The sequence below is a fragment of the Loxodonta africana genome, chromosome 24, assembly GCF_030014295.1.
Source record: "Loxodonta africana isolate mLoxAfr1 chromosome 24, mLoxAfr1.hap2, whole genome shotgun sequence".
Lineage (NCBI taxonomy): Eukaryota > Metazoa > Chordata > Mammalia > Proboscidea > Elephantidae > Loxodonta > Loxodonta africana.
In genome coordinates, this window is record NC_087365.1 from 33916938 (window position 1) to 33936975 (window position 20038).

The 20038-nt window shown below is 39.9% G+C and overlaps 1 protein-coding gene across 2 annotated transcripts in view; it reads right to left on the reverse strand.

The window, feature by feature from the left end:
• Positions 1-20038, reverse strand: part of PIGU (phosphatidylinositol glycan anchor biosynthesis class U) — a 116183-nt gene that overhangs the window by 77420 nt on the left and 18725 nt on the right. For both annotated transcript variants that reach the window (XM_023550163.2, XM_003411669.4), the window contains exon 2: positions 12421-12485. In XM_023550163.2, the coding sequence (XP_023405931.1) occupies positions 12421-12485 (65 nt within the window). The remainder of the gene's footprint in view (positions 1-12420; positions 12486-20038) is intronic.

The window sequence follows — 20038 nt, forward strand, 5'->3', positions numbered from 1 at the left end:
CCCAGCGGCAGGCACCCTGCTCTGTCAGCAAGCCTCCCATCCAAAGGTGGTCAGCTCTCTCCATGGGCCAGCAAGCACTACCGCAGCCGTCTGCCGGTCTTGTGGTTCCACTGCTCTTACTGCTGCCCCTCATACTGCTGCCACCACCTCAAGCCATCTTCACTGTAACAGCTCTTGACCCATATTAGAGCCCTTTTAGGGGCTCTCTTCCTTCTCTCTCCCTCTCCCTCTCTAAAAACCTCTGTCAGTTTGGCTACTTATAGGCAAGCGCCTTATCAATTTCATGGCATAGCCCTCATAGCCAGGCCACAAACTGACCAATCCCCTGCAAGGTCACTTAATCCTACTGAGTTCTTTTACACACCCTATTTGCATAGTAATTGACCAATCCCTTGCAAGACTGTGGCCCAGCCAATCATCTTTGGCAGAATAATAAATCCAAGGCCAGAAAGGCCATATATAAGAGAAACCCATTGCACTGTAGGAAATGTCTTTATCTTGCCTTCATTTCTGCTGAAAAATATTTTCACTTAGTTTAGAATTCTATGCTAGCAGACATTTTCTTTCAGCACTGTAAAGATGTCTTCCCACTGTCTCTGGATCTCACCATTTCTGTTCAGAAGTTACTTTCCATCTCACTGTTGCTTTTTTAAAGATAATTACCACCACCACCATCACCACCCCACCACCACCCCCAGCTGCTTTTAATCTATTTGTCTGGTTTTAAGTAGTTTTATTATAATGTATATTTCTCTTTGAATTTATCTGGCTTGGGTTTATAGAACTTCTTGAATTGTTATGTCTTTTATAAGTTTTGAAAATTTTTTCAGTCTTTAATTTCTTCAAATATTGTTTCTATCTCATTCTGTTTCTTCCCCTTTCTGTAACTTCATTTATATGTATGCTAGATCTTTTTATTTTTTTTTTTTATAGATCTCTTATGTTTGTTTCTCTGTATTTTTTTCCTTTTTGTGTCCAAATACCTACAGGATATTTTCTACAGACCTATCTTCCAGATCACTGATCTCTTAGCTCTGTGTAATCTGCTGTTAAAGTCATTTATTGCATTCTTAATTTGTTATTATATTTTACAGTTGTAGAATTTCCGTTTGATTCATTATTATATATTCTAGTTCTCTGGCGAAATTTTCTATCTTGTCATCTATTTTTTAAACATATTAATAACTGATCACAGTTATGTTAAAGTCCAAGCTTAATAACTCCAATATTTGCATCACTTATGGATCTGTTTTGATTGCCTATTTTTTTCTCCATCCCTTATTATGCTTGGTAATTTTTTTTTTCATTGTGCTGTAAGTGAGTTTACAAATCAAGTCAGTCTCTCATACAAAAACTTATATACACTTGCTATATACTCCTAGTTGCTCTCCCCCTAATGAGACAGCACAGTCCTTCCCCTCACTCTCTATTTTCATGTCCATTTGGCCAGCTTCTGACCCCCTCTGCTCTCTCATCTCTCCCCCAGACAGGAGCTGCCCACATAGTCTCATGTGTCTACTTGATCCAAGAAGCTCACTCCTCACCAGTATCATTTTCTATCCCATAGTTATGCTTGGTAATTTTTGACTAAATGACATTGAGTATGAAAAATTAGAGACTATAAAAAAATAATAAAACCAAACCAGTTGTCGAGTGAATTCCAACTCATGGAGACCCCACGTGTGTCAGAGTTGAACTGTGCTCCACAGGGTTTTGAAGGCTCTGACCTGTCAGAAGTAGATCACCAGACCTTTCTTCTGAGGTGCCTCTGGGTAGGGGTGAGCCACCAACCTTTCAGTGAGAAGTCGAGTGCTTAACCATTTGTGCCACCCAGGGATGAGGCTATTTCCTTCCAGAAAGGATTTCTTTAGCTTCTGGCAAGCAGAATACAATCACATCACCTTAATCTTATTACAGATTGAGCTAATCAGAGGTTAGATTCAGTATCCATAAGACTGGTCTACATCTGTTTTAACCTTACACCTAGAACGTAGTACTTCAGCAGTCCCAACTGGAAGCTAAGGCCTTTACCAGGGTCCCACCGCCTCAGTTGGCCCTACCCTCTAATATGCATTTCCCAAGCATTCTGAGACTGCCAACAGCTCTGTGTAGCATCTTAGCTTCTTCCCAGACAATTTGTGTTCCACTTCTCTGGGTCTCAACCTGAGTCACTCAAAAATTAGCAAATGCTTCAAAGGAAAAAGCAGCTCAGTCTGTCAGTCTCACTTTTTTCACACGCCTTCTCTTTAGGATCTTGGTCCCTCAAATCCTGGCTATCTTGGTACTTCCCAATGCCTTCAGATTTTATTTTTTTAATTCATCCTGCTTTAGTGGTCGTTCTGGTCAGGAGGTTTGGTCTGCTAGGAGCCAGTCCCTCAGTCTACCAAAACTAGAAGAAGAATATAACCTCCTTCCAACCCCAACTACATGCAAAAATGTGTCCTATAATATTGCTAAGGGTCATTGGCAGGCTTTTTGGTTAGCATGGTGGAAAGAACACAGGCCTTGGCATCAGCCTCCAAAGTTTAAATCCTGATTCCACCTGTGTGCATAGCTTTGGGCAAGTTGTTTCTCCCTCTGAGCCTTGGTTTCCTAAGCTATAAAACGGAAATAATGACCTATTTCACAGCGTTGTTGGGAGAAGTAAGGTAATGTACACAAGCAGATAGCACAGTGACAAGCATATAGTAAACCTCAATATCTTAGTTACCCAAGATCAGGTTTTTACCTCTTTTTGGAAACAGCATCAACTTTGTCTCAAAGTTCTAAAAAGCATTAAGCTTTTACAACTATCTACTAAGGGACTGATTCTTTTTTCCACTCATCCTTGTTATCAAGAAGTGGTAACTTGATGTTTATATTACCAATAGCCTACTTTCAAAGTGTTTTGATGCTTCAGGTAATTCAGAATGGCTCTAACTAGGTATCAGAAATATCAGAACAAATAGTTCTCAAAAAGCTTATCAGCAAATGGGCAAGTTTCCATAATAAACTTACATGTATGCAGTAGGTAAATTATATACCACACTATTACAGAGAAGTATATACTGAATATAATTTGTCTTTATGCTTCGTCTCCATCTGAGCGACCACTCCCAGTGGGGGTGGTTGTAGGTGTGAATAAACTAATAGCTTTACTACCAGTACTTGGCTAAACAGAAAAAAAACAGAACCGTCCCTTAAAGGCCATTTATAAAATCTCATCCGTGGTTGCTAAATTCCTTTTTTTTCTCCTCTGTACAGAATTTTCTTCTCCATTTTCACATATTTTTATCTTTCCCTAAGAGTAGATAATGGGACCTAGGAATGGGAAGAGTACATAATAAAATTCACCCAAGATTAAGAAAGAAACAAGTAATGCAAAACAATGGTAAAATTTCCTTCAAAAGTGTTCTTTTCATTTACTTTGACGTAATTTTATTTCTTAACATTAAAATACTGGTAGCTCCATTTTCAGATCATCAGTTCTGTAACTCTGCAAAAAATCTCTCATTTACAATTTTCTGATTTATAAAATGCGAAAGAAAACAATTACTATAAAAAGAACCCCAACTTACGATGTTTCAATTAATAATCCTCTCTCTATCCTACATGTAACATGACAAATGTAAAATTATGTTTGCAGAACAATGGCCTGCTCCTTTCTATTTTTGGAAGTTTACTGAATAAAATAGAGGTTACTTTAAATATACATATTTATATATATTTACATTTTTTTATATATATTTACACCTATATATGTATACACGCACACATGTAGCTCCTGATTTATGAACACCCAGTTTACAAGCAAATTAACCCACATTCAGGAATGGAGAACAAGGGACTCTGGGTTTGAAGTTATCCCCATTGTGTTTGGGGGAAACAACTGTTTTTGCCCCCTAATTCAGAGGTCCTCAAGGGTAACAGTTCCAGGTATAAAGAGCCAATATGCTTCTAGTAGCTGGAAATTACTACCCTACACCTTTATCCCCCTTTAAACACCGATCCAAACACACACTTGGTGAGCAATAAAAATGGTATTCTAGAGTTAGTCATTGTATCTAAGAATGTATTTTCTAATAGAAACAACATTTTAAGGGATGATTAAGTGGCTAGATATAGCCCTTCCAGCTATTCATTCAATATGCTCTTTCTGAGAGGACTATTTCGTATCTTCCTCTCTCAAACCTCTAACTTCTCTCACCACTTCTCACTTTCAGCTGACAGTCTCATTTCTTAGTTCACTGAGAAAAAAACAAATGAGAACCAGCTTATTTTCCCATCACTCAGTCGACCAATTACCTGTACCTATACTCTTTGCCTTTTTCTTATTAAGAATGAATAAACTTCCTTTATTCCTACCTAAAACCAATTCTTTTACCTATGAAAGGAAACCCTGGTGGCATAGCGGTTAAGTACTACAGCTCCTAACCAAAAGGTCGGCAATTCGAACCACCAGGTGCTCCTTGGAAACTCTATGGGACAGAGTTCTACTCCGTCCTATAGGGACGCTAAGAGTCGGAATTGACTTGATGGCAGCGGGTTTTGGGTTCTACCTACGAAATGGATCCCATTCCTTCTTGCTTCCTTAAGGACACTACTCTTTCAATTATCCTCTCTATATTCTACCCTGGTGGCACAGTGGTTAACAGCTATAGCTGCTAATCAAAAAGTCAGCAGTTCAAATCCACCAGCTGCTCCTTGGAAACCCCATGGGGCAGTTCTACTCTGTCCTATAGGGTCGCTATGAGTTGGAATAGACATGACAGCAGTGGGTTTGGTTTAGTTTTTGGTTTTATCCCACATTATTAGAATCCCTAGATGGCACAACGGTTAAGCATTTGACTACTAGGTGAAAGGTTGGGGGTTCAAACACACCCAGAGGCATCTCAGAAGACAGGTCTGGTGATCTGCTTCCGAAACGTCACAGCCTAGAAAATCTTTTGCATATATCGGGGTCATCATGAGTAGGAACTGACTCCATGGCAACTAACAACATCAACATCTTACATTATCAACTTCTCCACCCACAGGATTATTCCCACTGGCACCCAAAAATCCGATTCCCTCATATTTAAGGATTCTTTACTAGACAACCCCCTCCAGCTACTATACCATTTCTTTGCCCCGCTTTAGAGCAAAGCTCCTCAAAAAAGTTGTCTATACTGTCTTTCCATTTCCTCTCTACAATATACTTTAATCAATGTCTTATTCCACTGAAATTACTGTCTCCAAAAATCTCAATTTTGACAAATCAATCATCAATCCTAATTTTCCCAATCTCGCCGCAGCATTTGACATAGTTTTTTACTCCTTCCGCGAAGCATCTTCTTTATTTAGCTTCCATGTACTACATTTTTCTGATTTCCCTCCTTCTCAGCTTTCTTTGCTAGCTCCTCTTCCCCAGGTCTCAGTGCTCTTTTTCTATATTTACTTTCTAGGTATATTAGTTACCTATTTCTTGCTTTTTTTTTTTTTGTTTGTTTGTTATCTATTTCTGTGTGACAAATTATCCCAAAATTTAGCACCTTTTACAACAAACGTTTATCTCACACAGTTTCTGGGAGTCAGGAATTGGGAAATGGCTTAGCTGGGCAGTTTTGACTCAGGGCCTCTGATGAGGTTGCAGTCAAGCTGTCAGCTGGAGTTGCAGTCTGGGAAGGGGCTTCAGTATCCACTTTCAAGCTTACTCGTGGTTGTTGGTAGGAGGATTCAGCTCTTCAACACACCGACCTCTCCATAAGGCTACTACTCATGACATAACTTTCCCTGGTGCAAGTGATCCGAAAGAGTCTAAGATGGAAGCCACGGTATCTTTTATACCTAATCTAGGAGGTGACATACCATCACTTCTGTCGTATTCTATTGGTCACACAAACACCCTGGGAGAGGACTACAAAAAAGTATAAATACCAAGAGGTAGAAATCTTTGGGGGCCATTTTAGAGGCTGGAAATCACAATAGGTGACCACATCCAATTCCATGGCTTTAAATAACATCTATAGTCTAACAGAGCCCAATTTTATACCTCGAGTCTGGACCTCTCCTCTTGAGTTTCACATTTGTACAGCCAATTGCCTTAGCACCTCCATCCCGATGTCTAACAAGCACTTTAAACAATGTGGCAAAATCTGAACTCTTGATTTTCCATTCCCCTCCCCTGAACACTGCCCCTCTACCAGTATGCCTCATCCCCATAAATAGCACCAATATTCACTCAGTTGCTCAGGCCAAAAACACCTGTTATCCTTGAATTGGATCCTTGAATCTGAATCCTTTCTTGCCTTATCTCACATCAAATCTATTAACAAGCCACCTCTACAAATATAACTCAAGTTCCATGGCACCATCATCCTGCTTAGACTATGGCAACAACATTCTTATTATCTCTCACCCCTTGCAAAAATGGTATGGGGGCAGTGTCTGACCTCCTCTAACTTCACAACAGGAAAGGAGAATCCAGATCAACAGCCCAAGGCTGATTCCTCTGAGGCGGAGGCCAAACATAGCTCCTCTCTCTACCATTTTTACCAACTCTGACACCAACTGTCCCTCCCACATCACTCTCTACTTCTCTGCTGGGTTCGATTATTCATTGTGATGGTCACACAGAACTCACAGATCATACCCACGATTATGGGGTTATTAGAGAAGTCCCACCCCAGTGCTGTCGAGTAACAGGTTACAATTCAGGCTCCAGAACACATAAGGATACAGTTCTTCCATTAGGACAGCCTCTTCCCAGGCATGCTTGCAGGCATGCCTCTCCTTGGCTCTAGGCCTCTGCCCAAAGGCACTCAGCTTTCTCTCTCTGTGGGCTAGGACGCCCACGACGCCATCTCCTGCAACCGGGTCTCTGCTGTCAGGTCTCTCTTGCCACTGCTTTTCACCATCTTCAGGATTACATCTCTCTTTCTCCTTCTCTTGCTCTCAGTTTCCTGGTTCCAGGAGCTTCTCAGTGCAGGGATCCCAGGTCCAAAGGACATGCTGACTTTTGGCTGTTCTTCCTTGGTGGGGGTGGTGGGATCCTCTTTCCAGCCTTTCGGGTGGCTCATTTCATACCCAGCGGGATGACAAAACTGACCAATCCCTTTGCTGGGCCACAATTACCCTATCACAGAGCCCCCTGTAACTTGGGAGTTACAAGACCACGGCTAGAAAGGCCACACAAAAGTGACCCACCGCACTGCACCTCTAAAGCCAATTTCCCTCACAGTAGCCACAGCAATATTTATTAAACATAAAAGATAAATCTGATCACCTCTCTCCCTGTTTAAAACCCATCACACTAAAAATAAAATCCAAACTCCTAATCATGTTTATGGAAACCCTGGTGGCGTAGTGGTTAAGTGCTACGGCTGCTAACCAAAAGGTCAGCAGTTCAAATCTGCCACACGCTCCTTGGAAACCCTGTGGGGCAGTTCTACTCGTGTTTATACAAAGTCCTATAAAAGTGGGGCCTTTAACTTTGCCTTACAACTAATCTCGATCACTTTCCCTTTGCTCATTCTGCCTTAGCCACACAGGCCATCTTTCTACAACTCATAAATGCCAAGTTCATTGCCAAATCAGGGCCATCACATGGCTTGCTTGCTTCATTTAGGTCACTTATTCAAGTTTCACCTCCTCAGAGAGCCTTCCTTGACCACACTATATAAAATAGTGACCACTTGACCATCATCACTCTTTGTACATTAACTCAGCTTTATTCTTCTGTATGTACTTACCATCAACTGAAATCACATTATTTTTAAACTTTAGCATTATGGAGGTATGACTGGCATATAATAAACTATGCACATAATTAAATAAATAATAAACTGCACATAATTAAAGTGTACAACTTCCTAAGGTTTGACTCTCTCTCACACACACACACACACACACACACACACACACACTTATATACACATACACACGTTGTTGGTGCTGCTAGATGCCGTTGAGTCGGTTCTGACTCATAGTGAGCCTATGCATGACAAAACAAAACACTTCCCAGTCCTGCGCCATCCTCACAATTGTTGCTACGCTTGAGCCCACTGTTGCACCCACTGCATCAATCCATCTCATGAGGGTCTTCCTCTTTTTCACTGACCCTCTACTTTACCAAGCATGATGTCCTTCTTCAGGGACTGATCCCTCCTGATAACATGTCCAAAGTATGTGAGACATAATCTCACCATCCTTGCTTCCAAGGAGCATTCTGGTTGTACTTCCTCCAAGACAGGTTTGTTCATTCTTTTGGCAGTCCATGATATATTCAACATTCTTCGCCAACATCACAATTCAAAGGCGTCAATTCTTCTCCAGTCCTCCTTATTTACTGTCCAGCTTTCACATGCATATGAAAAAAACCAAAAACCAAACCCATTGCCATCGAGTAAATTCTGACTCATAGTGACCCTACGGGACAGGGTAGAACTGCTCCCCCCGTCCCCGTTTCCAAGGAGCGCCTGGTGGATTCGAACTGCTGACCTTTTGGTTAGCAGCCACGGCACTTAAGCACTATGCCACCAGGGTTTCCACATGCATATGAGGCAACTGAAAACACCACTGCTTGGGTGAGGCACACTTTAGACCTTAAGGTGACATCTTTGCTTTTCAACATCTCAGAGAGGTCTTTTGCAGCCAATTTGTCCAATGCAACGTGTCTTTTGATTTCTTGACTGCTGCTTCCATGGCTGTTGATTGTGGATCCAAGTAAAATGAAATCCTTGACAGCCTCAATCTTTTCTCCGTTTATCATGACGTTGCTTATTTGTCCAGTTGTGAGGACTTCTGTTTTCTTTATGTTGAGGTGTAATCCATATTGAAGGCTGTGGTCTTTGATCTTCATCAGTAAGTGCTTCAAGTCCTCTTCACTTTCGGCAAGCAAGGCTGTGTCATCTGCGTAACGCAGGTTGTTGATGAGTCTTCCTCCAATCCTGATGCCCCGTTCTTCTCCACACAGTTCAGCTTCTCGGATTATTTGCTCGGCGTACAGACTGAATAGGTATGATAAAAGGATACAATCCTGACACACACCTTTCCTAACTTTAAACCACGCAATATCCCCTTGTTCTGTTCAAACGGCTGCCTCTTGATCCATGTACAGATTCCGCATGAGCACAATTAAGTGTTCTGGAATTCCCATTCTTCACCATGTTATCCATGATTTGTTATGATCTACACAGTCAAATGCCTTTGCACAGTCAATAAAACACAGGTGAACATCTTTTTGGTATTCTCTGCTTTCAGCCAGGATCCATGTGACATCAGCAATGATATCCCTGGTTTCACATTCTGTTCTAAAACCGGCTTGAACTTCTGGTCCCTGTCGATATACTGCTGCAGCCGCTTGCATGTGATATTAATGATATTGTTTGATAATTTCAGCATTCAGTTAGATCATCTTCCTTGAAAACAGGCATAAATATGGATCTCTTTCCAGTTAACTGGCCAGGCAGTTGTCTCCCAAATTTCTTGGTGTAGACAAGTGAGCACTTCCAGTGCTGCATCCATTCGTTGAAACATCTCAAATGGTATTCCCTCAATTCCCAGGGCTTTGTTTTTTGCCAATGCCCTCAGTGCAGCTTGGCCTTCTTCCTTCAGTACCATTGGTTCCTGATCATATGTTAGCTCCTAAAACGGTTCAACACTGACCAATTCTTTTTAGTATAGTGAGTCTGTGTGTCCGCGATTTTATTATTTTTTGTTTTCTATTTATTTCTGCTCAGGTTTTAATTATTTCCTTTATTCCGCTTACTTTGGGTTTAATTTGCTTTTCTTTTTATAGCTTCTTAAGGTAGAAGTTGAAGTCATTGATTTAAGACCTTTCTTCTTTTCTAATATAAGCATTTGGGGCTATAAATTTCCTTTTAAGTCCTGCTTTAGAAACATCCCACATGTTTTTATATGTGTGTTTTCATTTTCATTCATTTCAAAATTCTAATTTCCCTTTAGATTTCCTCTTTGATTTATGGATTATTTAGAAATGTGTTACCTAGTTTTCAAATATTTGGGGATTTTCCAGATATATTTCTGCTATTACTATTTTATTTAATTCATTGTAGTCAGAGAACATACTCTGTATGACTTAAATCCTTTAAAATTTTTTTTAAATAATTTATTTTATTGTTGTCATTGTTTTGAGAATATACAAAGCAGAACATACACCAATTTAACAGTTCCTACATGTACAACTCAGTAACGCTGATTACATCCTTCAAGTAGTGCAACTATTCTCACCCTTCTTTTCTGAGCTGCTCCTTCCCCATTAAACATAAATTCACTGCCACCTAAGTTTCCCATCTAAAGTTTCGAGTTGCTATTGTCAATCTGATCCCACGAAGAGAGATTTTAAAAGAGCATAATGCTCAAGACAGTCATTCTTTACTAGTTAAGCTACCTACTGTTTGTGAATCCTTCGAGGTTTACTGAGCCTTGTTTTATGACCCAGAATATGGTCTTTCTTGGCAAATGTTCTGTGTGCACTTGAAAAGAATGTGTATTCTGCTGTTGTTGGATGGACTGTTCTATAAATATCAATTAAGTCAAGTTGGTCGATAGTGTTGTACAAGTCTTCTAATTCCTTATTAATTTTCTGTCTACTTAGTCTATCAATCATTGAGAGAAGATTATTGAAATCTCCAACTGTAGCTGTGGATTTGTCTTGTCCTCCTTTCAGTTCTATCCGTTTTTATTTCATGCATTTTGAACCCCTGCCATTAGGTACACAAACATTTAGAATTATTATGTTCTTCTGATGAACTGACCCCTTTATCATTATGAAATGACCTTCTTTATCCCTGGTGATATTACTTGCTCTGAAATCTATTTCTTTTCTGCTAGCTTACTGTCTGTCTCTCTCAGTGAAATGTAAGTACCATGAGGACAGGGGCTGTGTCTTGTTTGGTATTCCTAGCATAGTAGCCAGCATTTGGTATATAAAAAAAATATATACTTAACAAATATTTACTAAAGGAATGAAAAGCGGAAAGAATTCGAATACATGTCAGATATAGAGCTAGATGTTAGGAATAAGCGATGAAAAGGTGCTAGTACCTGCTCTTGAGGAGAATATAGTAGAATGGATGAAACAGGTACAGACGCAATTTCAAGAGTGTGATATGAGTCATGAGAAAGATAAGTACAAGATGCTTTGGCAGATAAAGGAGGAATCTAACCTAGTCTAAAGTAATGAGGTACAACTTCTTGGAGGAGGTAAAATGTAAGATAATATCTGAATAGTAGAGCCAACCACAGAAAGAAGGGTGGTCCTCCATTAGCAGACAACAGGATGAACAAAGGCCCATAGGTAATAAAGAATATGATGCTGTAGCATAATAAGAGTATGTCAGAACTCTCTCGGGGGTTCCTATTCTGTCTAGAAAACATACTGCCCAAGGCCCACAGCATACTGAGCCTTCACGGCTATTGGGCTGTCTTTGGTATGCCTACATACATCTGTTCCCAGTAGTTGAACTGTATGCTTACTAAGAATCTCTTAAATAGTTCCTAGCCTGCTTCTGCCAGCAGTTCTTCTTATTGTGATTCAACTGAATAGTAATACAAAGATAATGAAATACAAATGCAAAAGATAATTGTTATTTCTATGAGAACTAAGTTGAATGCTTTCAAAAGACTAAATAGATGTGAAGTGCCAAAAGAAAACTTTGTTCTCAAAGTAAATATAAGGGCGTCAACTCTAAAAATTAGGAGAAAAAATGTCAAATTAGAAGACTTCTACTTTAGAACAATATGCCAGTAAGAATGGAAAAGAGAGATTGGTAAGAAATGTGGTTGATGTGGTGAGCAGAGTCCACAGGGCTTTGTATGACCCTCTAAGGTTTTCGGATTTTATCCTGAGGTCAATAGTTAGCATTCAAATATACTGAGCAAGACAGTGACAAAATCAGATTCACATTTTAGAAAGATGGCTCTGCCTGCTGAATAAAGAGTAAAAGAACAAGATTGAAGGCAGAAAGATTTGTCAGAAAGCTGTTGCAGTAATCGAAACAAGAGATGACAGTGGTTTAACAGACTGATTTCACTATTCTTAAGAACTAATAATGGATTAAATAGATTTAGTCAGCTTTCTAAGAAACAAACATTGCTGTCATAGTTTTCATGGGAAAGCATGTTCCAAAGAACCAAATTACATGCCCATTAGCATACAATTTATTCGTGGACTGGGGACTGCTTACCATTTATTTGTCACTTAAAATAACTTCTACAGAAGCCTCGTCTGCTTCCCAAAACTACAATCTTAGTCTGAATCATTCCCACTACAGTTGTGAAACTTCCTTCTTTTGCAGAGGACATCTTAAAAAGGTCTGCTTCTGAATATGATTTTCCAAAATAGATCTTTTTAAATGTTTGTACAAAACAAACAGAGGTTAGGCTTTGGTATCTGGGAATATAAACTACTTTCAGCACCCAGAAAAGAAGAACACTTACTTCATGGAATACTGCTCCAGAATATGGAGACACTCCCAAGTCCAACAGTGAGAGGCCTTCAACCACTGAAAAAGAAGACATCCACATTTACTCAAACATTGGAGACATAGGTCGATGGCCATAAACCAAAGTATTACATACTCTGAGGACCAAGAGGGGCCTCAGAGTTTATCTGATACCCTCTACATCATTCCCAACAAGTGGCTTTAAGTCTTGATTTAAATATTTCCAGTGATGGGAATTCTCTTCCATACAGTGCATCTCTTTCCACTGTGGGGCAGGGCTCATTGTGAGAGTTTTTAATGTTAAACTATAAGCTTCTTTCTATCCCCCTGTAATTTTCACCCACTCGAAAACGTGATTTATTCATATACATTCTATCCCGTTCCAAAACAGTAAGATAACAAATTAGAAGCTGGTGAGAAATGTTGTTCATAATGTGGGGAAATAGGCATTGACTCTCACATGCTGCCTGTTTGGGTATCACTTATAATAACCTTTCTAGAGGGCAGTATGTACTTTTTGTCTGTGTGTGATTCTGGTTTACAGAACAAACTAAAATTGTCTCATTAGACAATATACTTATTGTTTTGCCAACTCCACCACGTGTCAACACTCTCCCCTTCTCGACCTCGGGTTCCCCATTATCAGCTTTTCTGCCTCCTCCTACCTTCTCATCCTTGCCCCTGGGCTGGAGTGCCCATTTAGTCTCGTTTTATTTTATGGGCCTGTCTAATCTTTGGCTGAAGGGTGACCCTCAGTAGTGACTTCAGTGCCAAGTTAAAAGGGTGTCCGGGGGCCATGCTCTTGGAGTTTCTCCAGTCAAAATACGTACTTTTTAAGTGTGTGCCTTTGATTCAAAAATTATTGTTTTTAGGGTAATTTACCCTAGGGAAATAAGTAGGCAAGCGCTGAAAGGGGTATGCTCATTATAATGCTTACGATACTGAAAAGTTGGAAATAATTCAATGTCCACGATGGAGGTTTATTTAAATAAATTACAATACACATACACAATGGAACATTTTACAGTTAAAATTTTATTATGACATAAATGACTGAATAAATAGTGGGAAAGAAAGAACGTCTCTTACTTACAGAAGAACTCTAAGTAATGAATGTAGAAGGAAAGATAGAGATAGAAAATTACCATCTGGCAGACACCACAGTAATATATGTAAAAGGCCAAGTGTCATTGATGAATGGTAAAAATTAGTGGGCAAAAATATGATAAGAAACAAAATACTTCCAAACGGAAAAACAGTTTTACAGCGGATAAACCTGGCATTCATTACCTTAATCAAATAATCAAATTAACATCACCGAGAATATACCGACTAGTTCCCATATCGACATCAAGTATCTCCTGATATAACAATGCACTGAGACGGACAGTTCTAACTACCTGGTGACAGGTCATTAGGGCTTCAAAGATGCCAAAAATCAAACCAGCTCACAGGACCAGCCTATTTGGGCATATCAAAACAGAACAAAAAGCTGGGATACAGTTAGCAAACATAAAATAAATAAATATAATAACTTATGGATGGCTCGGAGACTACATCAAATCACATAAAGGGGCAGACCATGATGGCTTCAGCAAGCGCCCAAAACAAAGAAGAAACCTTCTAGAAGAAGGTAGCATCTTGGAATTATCGGATCTAGATTTCAAAAGATTAATAGGCAGAGCTCTTCAAGAGATCAGGAAGGAAATCAGGCAAAATGCAGAACAAGCCAAGGAACACACAGACAAAGCAAAAGAGGAGCTAAAGAAGGTTATACAAGAGCATAATGAAAAATTTAACAGTCAGCAAGAATCCACAGAGAGACAGCTAACTGAAATCCAAAAGATTAACAATAAAATTTCAGAATTAGACAACTCAGCAGAAAGTCATAGGGGCAGAATTGAGGCAATGGAAGTCAGAATTAGTGAGATTGAAGGTAAAGCACTTGACACCATTATCAGAGGAAAAATCAGATAAAATAATTTTAATAAATGATGAAATCCTAAGAATTATATAGGACTCTATCAAAAGGAATAGCCTATGAGAGATTGGGATACCAGAAAAGGGGTGGATAACAGAAAATATCGAGAGAATTGTTGAAGATTTGTGGGCAGAAACCCTCCCTGATATCATGAAAGATGAGAAGATATCTATCCAAGAAGCTCATCGAACCCATACAGGGCAGACCCCAAAGGAAAGCCACAAAGACACGCTATAATCAAACTTGCCAAAACCAAAGATAAAGAGAGAATTTGAAGAGCCGCTAGGCATAAACAAAAAGTCATCTACAAAGGAGAGTCAGTAAGACTAAGCTCTGACTACTCAGCAAAAACCATGCAGGCAAGAAGACAATGGGATGACATATACAAAGCCTGGAGGGAAAAAGCCTGCCACAAGAATTCTATATCCAGCAAAACTGTCTCTCAAATGTAATGGCAAAATTAGGGCATTTCCAGATAAACAGAAGTTAAGGGAACCTGTACAAACCAAACCAAAATTACAAGAAATACTGAAGGGAGTCCTCCGGTTAGAGAATCAATAACATCAGATAACAACCCAAGACTGAAAAACAAGACAGAACAACCAGATATCAGCCCAGATAGAAAAGTTACAAATAAATCAAAGCTAAAAACACTGAAAATAGGGAAACAGAAATGTCATTATGTAAAAGGTGACAACATTAAAACAAAAAAGAAAGACTGAATAATGTAGTCATAGAATTTTCATATGGAGAGGAAGTCAAGGCAATATCAAGAAATAAAACATTGGCTTAAACTTAGAAAAATAAAAATCAAGAAAAGCATAAAGACTCAGCAAACACAAAATCAACAATTATGAAAATGATGAAAAGAAAATTCTTAAAGAAAAACAACCCAACATAGAAAATTAACTGGAACAAAGAAACTGTCAACATCATACACACACACAAAAATACATCAAAATGACAGCACTAAACTCATATGTATCAATAATTATGCTGAACATAAATGGACTAAATGCACCAATAAAGACAGTGGCAGAATGGATTAAAATACATGATCTGTCTATACGCTGCCTACAAGAGACACACCTTAGACTCAAAGACACAAACTAAAACTCAAAGGATGACCCATACCTCACACCAAGCACAAAAACTAACTCCAAGTGGATCAAAGACCTAAACATAAAGACTAAAACGATAAAGATCATGGAAGAAAAAATAGGGACAACCTTAGGAGCCCTAATACAAGGTATAAACAGAATACAAAACATTACCAAAAATGATGAAGAGAAACCCGATAACTGGGAGCTCCTAAAAATCAAACACCTATGCTCATCTAAAGACTTCACCAAGAGAGTAAAAAGACCACCTACAGACTGGGAAAGAATTTTCAGCTATGACATCTCCGACCAGCACCTGATCTCTAAAATCTACATGATTCTGTCAAAACTCAACCACAAAAAGACAAACAACCCAACCAAAAAGTGGGGAAAGGATACGAACACACATTTCACTAAAGAAGATATTCAGGCAGCCAACAGATACATGAGAAAATGCTCTCGATCATTAGCCATTAAAAAAATTAGAGAAATGCAAATTAAAACTACGATGAGATTCCATCTCACTCCAACAAGGCTGGCATTAATCCAAAAAACACAAAATAATAAATGTTGGAGAGGCTGCGGAGAGATTGGAACTCTCATACACTGCTGGTGGGATTGTAAAATGGTACAACCACTTTGGAAATCCATCTGGCGTTATCTTAAACAGTTAGAAATAGAACTACCATACAACCCAGAAATCCCACTCCTCGGAATATACCCTAGAGATACAAGAGCCTTCACACAAACAGACATACGCACACCCATGTTTATTGCAGCTCTGTTTACAATAGCAAAAAGCTGGAAGCAACCAAGGTGTCCATCAATGGATGAATGGGTAAATAAACTGTGGTATATTCACACAATGCAATACTACGCATCGATAAAGAACAGTGACGAATCTCTGAAACATTTCATAACATGGAGGAACCTGGAAGGCATTATGCTGAGTGAAATTAGTCAGAGGCAAAAGGACAAATACTGTATAAGACCACTATTATAAGATCTTGAGAAATAGTAAACCTGAGAAGAACACATACTTTTGTGGTTACGAGGGAGGGAGGGAGGGAGGGTGGGGGAGGGTTTTTTATTGATTAATCAGTAGATAAGAACTGCTTTAGGTGAAGGGAAAGACAACACTTAATACATGGAAGGTCAGCTCAATTGGACTGGACCAAAAGCAAAGAAGTTTCCGGGATAAAATGAATGCTGCAAAGGTCAGCGGAGCAGAGGCGGGAGTCTGGGGAACATGGTTTGTGGGGACTTCTAAGTCAATTGGCAAAATAATTCTATTATGAAATCATTCTGCATCCCACTTTGAAATGTGGCGTCTGGGGTCTTAAATGCTAACAAGCGGCCATCTAAGATGCATCAAGTGGTCTCAACCCACCTGGAGCAAAGGAAAATGAAGAACACCAAGGCCACACGACAACTAAGAGCCCAAGAGACAGAAAGGGCCACATGAACCAGAGACCTACATCACCCTGAGACCAGAAGAACTAGTTGGTGCCCGGCCACAATCGATGACTGCCCTGACAGGGAGCACAGCAGAGGACCCCTGAGGGAGCAGGAGATCAGTGGGATACAGACCCCAAATTCTCATAAAAAGACCAAACTTAATGGTCTGACTGAGACTAGAGGAATCCCGGTGGCCATGGTCCCCAGACCTTCTGTTGGCACAGGACAGGAACCATCCCCGAAGACAACTCATCAGACATGAAACGGACTGGTCAGCGGGTGGGAGAGAGATGCTGATGAAGAGTGAGCTAATTATATCAGGTGGACACTTGAGATTGTGTTGGCAACTCTTGTCTGGAGGGGAGATGGGAGGATAGAGAGAGAGAGGGAAGCCGGCAAAATTCTCACGAAAGGAGAGACTGAAAGGGCTGACTCAAGAGGGGGAGAGCAAGTGGGAGTACGGAGTTAGATGTATGTAAACTTATATGTGACAGACTGATTGGATTTGTAAACGTTCACTTGAAGTTTAATAAAAGTTAATAAAAAAAAATGCTGAAGAAAAACTATGAAGACCTACTATCAGAAGAAAATAAATGCATACAATTGCACAATACCTGCAGCAGATATAAAACAAAGACAATGATTCGCTCAGGACTGAGACAGTTAAACTAAAACTTCTACCCTAAGATACAGCCAAATTAAATTTTCAGCTCCATAGAAACATCCATTAATCTTATAATTTCGATAAATTCATTAATACAAAAAAAAAAACCTCAAAGGATGGAAAAACATATATCGAGCAAACAACAATCAAAAAATAGCAGAGGTGGCAAAATTAATCTCTGACAAAATAGACTTTAAAGCAAAATCCAACACAAAGGATAAGGAACGACACCATATAATGACAAAAGGGTCAATGAAACAGGAGAATATAATCATAATAAATACTTACATACCCAATGACAGGGCTTGAAAATATATAAAACAGACTCTAACAGCATTAAAAAGAAAAAGAGAAAGCTCCACAGTAACAGTAGGAGACTTAAACACACCACTTTCGGTGAAGGACAAACCATCCAGAAGGAAGTTCAACAAAAACATGAAAGATCTAAATGCCACACTCAACCACCTTGATCTCACATATACAGAACACTCCACCCAACAGGAGCCAAGTATACTTCCTATTCCAATGCACAGGGAACATTCTCCAGAACAGACCGCATATTAGGCCACAAAGCAAGCCTTAACAGAATCCAAAACATCGAAATATTACAAAGCTTTTTTCTGACCACAACACCATAAAAGTAGAAATCAGTAACAGAAAAAGGAAAAAAAATCAAATACATGGAAACTGAACAACAACTTGCTCAAAAACTACTGGGTTATAGAACAAATTAAGGACGGAATAAAGAAATTCACAGAATCAAATGAGAATGAAAATACATCCTACCAGAACCTTTGGTACATGGCAAAAGCAATGCCTGGAGGTCAATTTACAATAAATGCGCACATCCCGACAACTCGAACAAATAGAAAGAGAACACCCAAAGAAGCCCGGGGGGACCAGAAGAAAATAATAAAAAGTAGATCAGAAATAAATGAAATAGAGAATATAAAACCAATTGAAAGAGTTAACACAACCAAAGGCTAGTTCTTTGAAAAGATCAACAAAATCAATAAACCACTGACCAAACTATCCAAAGAAAAACAGTAGAAGCAGCAAATAAACTGAGTAAGAAATGAGGTGGGCAATACCACAAAAGACCCAACTGAAATTTAAAAAATCATAACAGAATACCATGAAAAATTTTACTCTAACAAATTTGAAACCTTAGAGGAAATGAACAAGTTTCTAGACATACTACCTACCTAAACTAACACAAACTGAGAGAGAACAACTAAATAAACCCATAACAAAAGAAGAAACTGAAAATGTAATTAAAAAAAACATCCAACAGGAGAAGCAGAGATTAGGCGAAATCTTGGGTGACACAATTTTTTTTAGGTGACTTATCTTTCTCTACCTTTGATTATAAATTGTTCTCTAAAAAGTTCTGAAAGATTGAGAAGCGGAGCCAAGATGGCAGAATACAAAGACGCTTCCGGCGAGCCCTCTTTACAACAAAGATCCGGAAAAAAACAAGTGAAACGAGTATATCTGTGACAGGCTGGGAGCCCTCAGCTTCAAAGGCAAGCTTAGAAAACGAACTGAGGAGTAGGGGGAGGAAGAGACCATTCAGAAGCAGAGAAGACTTGCTGGACCTGAATCGCGGGGAGCCCTCAGGCACCATTCCCGGGGCAGCGGCAGCGGCGGCGGGCTGGTACTAGCATTTGGCCTTGGCCAGTTTCCTCAAGGAGAAGCAGCCACCCACACAGCCCACTCAGTCCTCCGGAACATGAGGAGAATGGCGCTCTGGCAAAAGCTAAGTACTTGCATATATTTTAACGCGCCCCCCCCCCCACCCGCAAACCAGCTTCCGGGGCTGAATGCCTTGGGCCTGAGATAGGCACTGTTGAGCACCTAGAGCCATCCTCCCAGCCTTGGGGAAGGAAAAAATTGCACTTAGGGGAAAAGATAATTTGCTAGCTCCACTAACTGGGGGAGCTCAGGACAGAAGCAGCTCCTGTCCAGCCATAAACCATCTGTGGACTTGAGGACCTTCCCATTCTGCATGGACCTGTGTTGGCCTATTTCAGGAGAATAGGCCCTTGTTGGCAGACTCCGACCATTTCAGCTGTGCAATGGAGAGGTGGGTGTTTGATGTTTCACATTGCTTTGCCTATTAAACAAGGTCCCCACCTACCCACATCAGGGACCTAAGGACTGGTAACTTCACTTGGGTCACCCAGCCACCCGAGACAGGGGTCCAAAGATAACTGGTACCTCCCAGTCCTTACAACCAAAAACTCTGGGTGCCCATGGTCCCTCTGCAGAACCCTCCGACCTGCACGCTCTAGGGAACAGGGATATGCTTTCCTCAGAGACAGTCGGGAGTTGGTTCTTAGCCCCCTGCCTAGTTATGAGCATGACGTCCTGCTGCAATCAGATACCGGTATATACGCCAATCAGCCCT